The sequence below is a fragment of the Dreissena polymorpha genome, chromosome 2 (genome assembly GCF_020536995.1).
Source record: "Dreissena polymorpha isolate Duluth1 chromosome 2, UMN_Dpol_1.0, whole genome shotgun sequence".
Lineage (NCBI taxonomy): Eukaryota > Metazoa > Mollusca > Bivalvia > Myida > Dreissenidae > Dreissena > Dreissena polymorpha.
The window spans coordinates 81379938-81389925 of record NC_068356.1 but is presented as its reverse complement, the minus strand read 5'-3'; the positions used below and the strand labels follow the sequence as shown (position 1 = coordinate 81389925).

The 9988-nt window shown below is 35.8% G+C and overlaps 1 protein-coding gene across 7 annotated transcripts in view; it reads right to left on the bottom strand.

Moving 5' to 3' along the window:
• Nucleotides 1-361: 361 nt before the first annotated feature.
• LOC127867782 (multiple epidermal growth factor-like domains protein 10) overlaps nucleotides 362-9988 on the bottom strand; it is a 49253-nt gene continuing 39626 nt past the window's right edge. For 6 of the 7 annotated variants that reach the window (XM_052409220.1, XM_052409222.1, XM_052409224.1 and 3 more), the window contains 8 exons: nucleotides 9267-9422; nucleotides 8516-8776; nucleotides 7893-8174; nucleotides 7499-7621; nucleotides 7251-7326; nucleotides 4689-4757; nucleotides 3710-3790; nucleotides 362-3414 (listed from right to left, as the gene is read on the bottom strand). In XM_052409220.1, the coding sequence (XP_052265180.1) occupies nucleotides 3195-3414; nucleotides 3710-3790; nucleotides 4689-4757; nucleotides 7251-7326; nucleotides 7499-7621; nucleotides 7893-8174; nucleotides 8516-8776; nucleotides 9267-9422 (1268 nt within the window). In that variant the 3' untranslated portion in view covers nucleotides 362-3194. The remainder of the gene's footprint in view (nucleotides 3415-3709; nucleotides 3791-4688; nucleotides 4758-7250; nucleotides 7327-7498; nucleotides 7622-7892; nucleotides 8175-8515; nucleotides 8777-9266; nucleotides 9423-9988) is intronic. The other variant, XM_052409221.1, reaches the window with a different exon arrangement.

Genomic DNA, 9988 nt, shown 5'->3' with positions numbered 1-9988 from the left:
TTGTACGCCATCATTACTCGAGAACAGAACTGAATAAGGTTCAAAGACACCCATTTCTTAATAATTGTGTGATACCGTTGATATTTATAATTTGGAAAGTTTGATGTTCCATCTTCTGATATAATAATATGTCTAGTATCGGTCTAAAGCTTCAAGTGTATAATTGTGTGTATAACTTAAAACTGTATATTCATTCGACTTTGCAGATCGTTATTCGTTGAATAAATGTGAATGGTAACGAATCTTCTAATTACCTTAGTGGAGGTCACATCCGGGACCTCACGATATATAAGCCCGCCTCCCACGGGATCACTGTTCAAATATGTGTTTGTTAAGAAGGGAGAATGACAAATAACAACCATTTTTATCAATGAATAAATTTATTTTTTCTCAAAAACTAATGCGTCGCATGAAATCTACAATAATTAAGGGATGGTATTCATAAAGGTCCTCAAGAAAAATTGTTAAATACGTAACAAGCGAAAGTTTACTTAAGCAAGCTCCCGCTGCGCAATTCAGTAGAGTTTATTTTAAACACAGATAACAATTAGCAACAAATGCTCACAGTAATTATTCTAGAATTTACAGTTACTTTAAAATAAACAGCGCATTGATGTTTTTAAATTTATATTTGCATTTTATACATATAGAACTTTCATATTACACCCTTTACAAAACTTTTAAAAATGAATTTCGTACCCTTCAAGTTCTAGTATCTGGTACGTTATAAAAAGTATCAACAAATATATATTTTTTAAAAGCAACAATACACTAATATATATAAATTGTCTTATATAAACAAATTTTTATCAACACATTATTGTTCGTGCAATATTACTGACAACTTTAACCCATTTATGCCTAGCGTATAAAAAAAAGGCATTGGCAAACAGCGTAGAACCAGATGAGACGCCGCATCAGGGTCTGCGCTGTTTGCTTAAAGGAATTTCTGTAAGAAATATTCTAAATATAGAAATAAATATACTAGACATCCCTAATTTTGGAAATAAATTGATCCAATTTAGAAGGATGGGAGAGTTCACTAGGCATAAATGGGTTAATACAAACAATATTTGAAATACAACGACTTGAGAGACGTCAGCCCTAGGGGTGATTTTCTTATTTCGTAACCAAATGAAAACCGGGAGAGACAAATTGATATTTGCAAATTAAATCTGTGCTATGACAAATGACATAAATGATATGCTACCGATTAAAATAAGAGTCTAAGAAGGGTTTCAAAGAGGCAATCATCTTGAACTTCAAATTACTGTAAAATTAATTGTAGTGTAATTATAGAGATATCTTCTACAAAAAGAATCTTCCATTAAAATGCATAAATAACAAAATGACACTTGGCAAAGCCTGTCATCAAATTTAATTAATACTTATACACATCATTATAATGGTTATAATTAAACTGGTAAGTTACTGCAAATTAATACACGTAGGAATGGCTTTAATGAGTATTTAGTGAGTGCAGCTAAGGATATTGTTAGGGCAGAAAATCCTCTGAAAATTTAAACTAATCTCTAAACGATAATAAATTAAACACAAAATATAGATCTAACGGTAGGTCGAAAGCTAAACATGTAACATTTACAAAACAGAACAAATATCAGTATCACTAAACATATCACATATATAAATTAAACAAATAACATTATTACTAAACATATCACGTTTACAAAAAAATAAGTATTATAACATAAACACACTCAACAAGACCATTAGTGAAACATTAATGTGTACAACATAAATATCAACATAATGTCATGTGTCGATATAACGTTCGATAGGACTTCTTTATCAACAGATGAGAGTCAATATAACGACTTTAGTACTGCCCTGGTGGTACATTGACAATAGCACCAAGTCTCTGATTCGGACATTGATATCAGGGATAAATCCCGCCGACAAAAGCGCATTTTAAAGGGACCTGTTAACAGAAACGTTGTGTCCACCGATGCGTAAGTCCCCTTGTTGTTGTTGTTGTTTTTGTCTGACTTAGAGACATATCGACGGAATACAAATATTTTCGAGAAAAAAAGTAATACTACTTAATAAATAATTTCTTCAAAACACATAGGTCTCGTATTTTTATAAACGTTTATTAAAAAAGCCATTGTTTAAACTTCCGGCGCGGAAAAAATCAGTAGTAGATGTTAAATTATTTATGGAATTTGCATGAAGTACATGAACTCTATGTGTACTATGAATTACGGTAAACGCGATTTCAAATTATATTAGAAAATAGTGGCCACGTTGTATTTGTTTTATTTTAAGCGATTCGTTCAATTCAATATTGGCACTGCATAGACCTATTTGTTGAATGGTTATATGGATTGCATCACAGTATGTATATTTGTATGTGAAATACCACCGATATGCCCCTTTCTTTTCTCTAAGATTTTCTTATATACATTGAATATACTGAATGCGGATGTATACATAATATCATTTCTATGTTTGCATCAGTAAATTTAGTCCAACTTAACTTAAGAAGTGATTGCATAATAAACATTGTGACTCTGCCTGGAAAGTTTATTTTTAAGATTCGTCTTTATTAAAATGTTCAATATTTTTTTAACTATAAACTGAACATTAATTTACATCACATACAGAGACATAAGTTTTAACATAATACATTATTAACAAATCCATTCAAATCGCAAAGTGGGACAAACCAATATTTTATTAAATAATAACGACCTGAACTAAACATTGTATAATAAATCCCATCATATTTATTAACAAATGTATCAAAAGCATACAAAATGTATTGGAGAGCGATTGCCACCCTTCGTTAACAGCGTCAATATCACAGACAAACAGCGCCATTTCAGTAGCGTTGAAGAAATTAAAACAAACATTATCCTGAATTAACTTTAAATATTGAATGAATGAGCTTTCTTTAATTGTTACAGCATTGAACGTAACCTCACGAATTTGGTAAGATCAGATGGATCCCTTCTCCTTTTAAAACTGAACATACATATACAGTTCTTAAGAACATAGCACTGAATTCAATATAACAAATAATCGTTGAGGAAAGTTTATTATTAGAAATCCTACGTTATGCTTCTAGATCTACCACATCAACTTTGATTTGTGTAATGATTAGAAAAGAAAACACGACCTCAAACATTCTGAAACAATTTTGATACGTTTAATCATTCAGGATCACTGAAGCACTATTCGTATCCGTTTTCGTACTGATGGCGGTCGACAACTACAACGAGGTCTTCTTCGGAGGGCCCGCGATCCTCATGGTGACGGCGCCGTGAGTGCTTTCGGCGCTTCTTCCTGTGGCGCCTCTTCTGATCGCCGTCAGTGTATAGGTACTGGGTATCTAGCGGCGGAAGTTGGAGAGGTCTTGGTTGTGGCTTCTCGAAGCTGTCGTCCATCAGGGAGCTAATATTAAATATGAATATACATCTATATATAAGGTGACAGTCGATAAATAAATAATAATGACATGTAATACCGTGTATTGTTAATTTCACTATAATCGTATATAACGGGTTAAACATAGTTACTTACAATAATAATATATGACAAGTCATCATAAAAACTGTTTCCAAAAATAAATAAGTAATACTAAAACAGTAACCGTTAACGTTTAATGCATGTAAAACTATTTCATAGTATGCATGAACCTTACGGGGATATTGAACATGAGTAAAACAGCATTGAAACATTGACTTACATTATGGGTCCTCCATTTACTGCTGGCTTAAGGTGATATCTCGGGGTGGCAGAATAGACCGGCTCAAATTCCTCGGTGACGCTGAAAAATAGGCAGAGACGCTTTGACCATAGATACTTCAAATATATATGAAAACCTTGACCATGTGCAATGCAAGTAAACCCATCAGCATTGATTATGGACTTGTGTATAAGTTTGGGAAGAGCTCGCAAGAGAAATCTTAACTCAAAGGCGTTGATATGCACTAGAACAAAAACATGCGAAAACCAGTTTATTCGGGGTAACTTTGCAAAAAGATGCAAACACACAAAAAGTTACTAGAGTACGAGGTAGGAATATCTAAAGCAAAATCTAAACTAAATTTGAATGTGTATGAAATTGAAAAAAAAAACTGAAATAAATATTAATAATTATAAAATCTCTCATATTGTCTAACTCTTGCACCAGTGGGTAGATTTGAATAGTAAAATTTTCGTGCACATGGTTCAGGTCAAGAAATCAAATAGACTTGATAATTTTGAAATAATTCTGACGTAGTAAATAACGAATCAATGCAAAGTAAGTAACAAAATATTTATAACACAGAATTAACTTCGGGGGAGGGTGTATTAACAACAGAATCTACAAACAACGGATCTAAGAATTGAAGCGAACAAATAAGAGGTGTTAATGCAAAGTATTTGATTCGCGTTCTGAGAAAACTCGGCATCATGCATGTGCGTAAAGTGTCGTCCCAGATTAGCCTGTGCAGTCCGCACAGGCTAATCAGGGACGACACGTTCCGCCTAAATTGGATTTTTGATAAGAAGAGACTTCATTTAAACGAAAAATGTCATAAAAGCGGAACGTGTCGTCCCTGATAAGCCTGTACAGGCTAATCTGGGACGACACTTTACGCAAATGCATTATGCCCAATTTTCTCAGAACAAGACCCAATTGAAAAGGCGGAACGTAAGAGTGGTAAATTGGGAATACTTACGGGACGCCATGTACCATAACTCCCACATCTTTCGCTGTTCTGACAGACGGCGTGGCGGACGCAATAGTCCTACATGGGAAGACAGTGAGTGATAAGAGATTAGAAACCACACCACAGCACTTCAAGTAGTGTTAGTGTAAAGGACCTTTTACTACGAACTTATGTTGTTTCCTTATTTCAATTGAACCCATTTATGCCTAGCGTCTAGAAAAAAAGGTCTTGGCAAACAGCGAAGACCCAGATGAGACGCCGCATAATGCGGCGTTTCATCTGGTCTGCGCTGTTTGCTTTAAGGAATTTATGTAAGAAATATTATAAATATAGAAATAAATATACTAGATATCCCTAATTTTGGAAATAAATTGATCCAATTTAGAAGGATGGTAGAGTCCACTAGGCATAAATGGGTTAAATTTGTCGATTTTTACATGATCATGAAGCATTAAGCCTAAAACGGTTGTTTGTGTCCACTAACATGACTTACTTATTATTGTATTTCGTGTTCTTGTTTCATTCTAATATATTAACAAAATTATACTATAAATACAGGTATTTTGAAAGGAGATTCGGGACATTGTTTCAACACACATCCTTGATATTACGGTAAATATTGCGTATATTAAAAACTAAATATAGAAAACCAATTTATCCGAACAACTTCCACTATTTTTTTCGAGATGTTATTAAAAAAAAAACTTATTTATTTTTATTTCTTGGCCTTAAGCCGATTGCCAGTTGGTCCATGTGTAACATATTGATGACATTTTAAGCCAAATTCTGAGCTTTGGTTCATAATGTTCGTAGTAAGTGGTCTAGGAATAAAACAGGCGAAATATCTATCTATCTATTAAACGCCTAAACTATGTATATATGCTTCAACTAGTATTACATCATGTCTAAATTCTACGTGAGTTTTAACCAAATAAAACATTAAACTTGATACAGCAAATTATATCACGAAAAATCTAAAACCTTTTAAGTCCCACTCCATTTACATCATAAACAATTACTAATTCATAAAAATGATGCATGCGCGTTAAATGTCAATTTCAACCTAGACTTGATTTGTGTGTAAATGAGACTTCCCTGATATAGGTACCTCCCTGATATGTATGTATGGTCCAAATGTATTAAACCCGCACTACAAATGACACGACTTCGAGACAAGTATACGTAGTGTTTTAAATGCACGCGATATTGTTTGATGCCTTTTGACTCGAGTACACTACGTTTCGTACCAAGAGTACGGTAAAGTTCAAACATTGCCATGTCTAAATTATTTTTTTACTAGAAAGATAGTGTTAAGTGAAATAAATCTCGTCTCCAATCATAATAATTGATACAATTTCAGCATTTATTAAATTATGGACAAAGACTCCGACGACCACAGTTACCTTTACATTCTTGTATCTGCATAACAACTGTAGCTTGGGGGTTATTCTATGACACAAGTGTATTGTTTGAGTTAGATTCATAAATTTATATCAAGTTTTATACCTATGCAAATATGGTTCGTGCATAGACGTCGGTGTCAGCTAAAGTTTCATTCCCTTACACTCAAGATGACATTATTTATTTGAGCCGCTGTGAAAAGAGGGGTTAATGCATGTGCGTAAAGTGTCGTCCCAGATTAGCCTGTGCAGTCCGCACAGGCTAATCAGGGACGACACTTTCCGCTTTTATGATATTTTCCGTTTCACGGAAGTCTCTTCATATTAAAAATCAAATTAAAGCGGAAAGTGTCTTCCCTGAATAGCCTGTGCGAACTGCACAGGCTAATCTGGGACGACACTTTACGCACATGCCTTAAACTCCATTTTCACTCCATTTTCACAGAGTGCGGCTCATTTATATTTGAAACACGACTCTAAAGTGTGTTCTTTGTTCTTGCAACGTGCAACTGATTTGTCCGTTGTGTTTTTCAAATAGACCCAATAAACAATAACCATTTCTACATGTGTCTTTTTTTTAGTATTGTGCATATGATTTAAAATGATTGTAATACAACTGTGGTCGTATGATTACAGAGATTTAGTGAATAAACCACATGTTACCGGTGACAGGTGCTATGATACAACCATTACACAAAGCTTTCACAAGTACACGCATGTCATGTTTAATTATTATCACAAAATGATGTAAGTGCAATTTTAGCCACATGTTGGGTATACGATAATGTTAATTTATTTGATATAGGTAAAAGCGGTACAAATATAAATCACGAAAATGCACTTTAAATGTTATAAATGCACCAAATGTACAGTAAAAAAGACACAAAACGTCGGCCCTTCAAAAGCAAACCGTTGTCATAGAAATCAGCGCATCTTTTTTTTATTCATTCAAGTATAATGATTATGAAGAAAAAGATGAAATAAAGAAATGCATGCGACGGTTTAGAAATCACTGATAATAAAGAACAATAATAATCAAGTTTATGTTCTGCAGCTAATTTCAGTTTAATAAGCGTATCCGTTAGTTATCTTGACCATAATTAAAAAATGAAAATCAAATAGTAATTCAATACTTAAGATAACTTGAACCTGGGTCAAATGCAAAACTAACCGTGGAATATACGGCTTGACACGAGGTGGTTCTACGATGACTTCCGGCTGGACTTTTTCCTTCTTCCGGCACCATCCTAGAAGCCGGAACGATATATTTAAACACAAATATACAACAGAAAAATAAACCGAACATGTCCTTCAATGATACATCTTGAGTGTCATTATACATTTAAATATATGCGCTAGATTCAACTCAACATATTGGACATTTTATGGTATTTGTTATTGGTAAGACAGACGACTTACCGTAGCTACAGCAGCAGACAATGATAATGATGATGAGTAGAAGAAGGAAAATGATTCCAAGCACAATCGCGACGATGGTGCCCGTGCCTATTCCGTCGTCTTGCGTAGCAGCACCTGTGCCCGCTGAGGAGAGAAAATAGTAAGACCATAATTATATTATAATTACAATTGTATTCGCTTCTCAAGACAAAATGTATGCATGCTTTTTGGTTCCTTTTTCTATACACATCAATAAGTTTCAGTTCTCAACTTATCGGACACATTTACATATGCATAGACCCAATTCAGCTATGTTATATGTCTGGTTACGACACATCACCTACACAAACGACATGCGAGGTAGTAGGCCCAAGTTCATGTGATAAGTAAAACAATAAAATAAAATCTCACTTACGATTTGTCTCCGGTTCCGTGACCTCGATGAACTGTGCGCTGGAGACCCCTAGAGCGTTTGCGGCGGTGCAAGAGTAGCGCTGGTAGCCCTGTTCCCCCGTCACCGTGTACGTCGGCGTCAGGCCGGAAAACAGAAGGCTGCCGGAAGAGTTGAAGAAGCTGTACAACGACACCGGCGGGTTGGCGGACATGGACGCGCAAGTTATCTGAACGTCTCCGTTTGCAAAGTCGTGAAATACTGTCTGGGTGTCCCCTCCGCCACTCAGAAAGTACTCGGGCTTATCTGGAAAAAAAAGACGGCGCGTGCAATAATATAAAGAGAAAAACATACCTTTTGTGTTATATTGTCGCTTGTTAAATGCATATTTTGCTGGGGTTTGTTGTTTGTAACTAGTTTTGCTTTTATTTCTCTTGTTGTTTTTTGCTGTTGTTCTTTAATTTTTTTATTTGTGAGTGTTGTTGTGTTAAGGAATCATAACTTCCAATACACCAGACCTTATGTCGTATGTTACCAGTAGAATATTGAAGAAACAAAACTTATGCTAAATGCATCAAAGCAGATGCCGACGTTTGGCTCGCCCTTCAAACAAGCTGAAACAGCATAAACTTAACGAAACCACATACATTGTGCGGCTATAACGTAGATGTCGCTCGTCCGCTGAGAGTTGGTATTGGTGGCGAGGCACGTGTAACTTCCGTCGTGCACCGCCTGAACGCTGGAGATAAAGTACGTACTAGACGGCCCGCTCTGAACGACATCGCTACCCTTGTAAAACGTGAAAGAGGTGGCGACGCCCGCCGGGCTGGTTCCGCAGGTGAAGGTGAAGGATCCCCCGCGAACGACGTTTACGGACGGGTTTGCGGTGAGGCTTGTTGACTGAATAGCTGGAGAGAAAGGTTTATTGCATAAACGAGCAGGTTCAATAAACACATTGCAACTGAAAAAAATGAATCATTCCTTTTAGCTCAATGAGCAGCTTAACGAAGCATTGATTAAAAACAAATATTTTAGTTTTAAAAGAGGCATATTGATAAGAAATGTCTTTGAAAAGATATGCGGCGTTAACAACAATATTATAGTGCCAAGATGCGGTGAATATGAGTTTCGCTCCGGGAAAACGGGGCCTTATGCATATGCGTAAACGGTCGTCCCGGATTAGTATTTGCATTTCGCATCCGGCTAATCAGGAAAGACACCTTTCGCAAATAATGGATTTTCGCTAAGAAAAGACTTACATTAAACGAAACTTCTATAAAAACGGAAAGTGTTATCCCTGATTAGCCAGTGCGGACTGGACAGGCTTATCAGCGACATCACCAGACGCACATGCATGCCCCGTTTTCCAAGAGCGAGGCTTTATAGATTAAAGCTAACCTGCGCCTTTAACCAGGAGTTGCACCTGGGAGCTGTTGGTACACCGCGTGAAGCCGCTACCGTAACACAGGGTGCAGATGTAGTTACCGCCGTAGACATTCTGGGCGTTCGAGACGGTCATGTTCGTGTTCGAAATGTCACCGTTTATAAACCCGCCTACAATAATATAAGAGATGTATAATTAATATAATATCTTCATTGTACAAAAATATCAACAAAATTTGTTTGTAAGTATCCATCCTTAATTTGTTCGCCAATAGTATATTAAGTCGGCATTTTAAAAATTTAACAAATATGTACATTATTAATACTATCGTTAAGTTGTGTTTATTATTAAATCACGGAAGAGGCTGACAGATGTCATAGAAAAAATAACAATTTTGAGTTTAATTGTACGTGTAAGTTCATATTGGACAATCTGTATAAAAAAACAAAAAAAGGGCTGTGCTCTGTGAAAATGGGGTTTAATGCATGTGCGTAAATTGTCGTCCTAGATTAGCCTGTGCAGTTCGCACAGGCTAATCAGCGACGACACTTTCCGCCTAAACTAGATTTTTGCTAAGACGAGATTTCTTTAAACAAAATCATAAAAGCGGAAAGTGTCGTCCCTGATAAGCCTGTGCGAACTGCACAGGCTAATCTGGGACGACACTTTACGCACATACATTAAACCCACGGTCCATATGAAATAGGCAGCATGGAGGGACGGAACAGGTTCTATT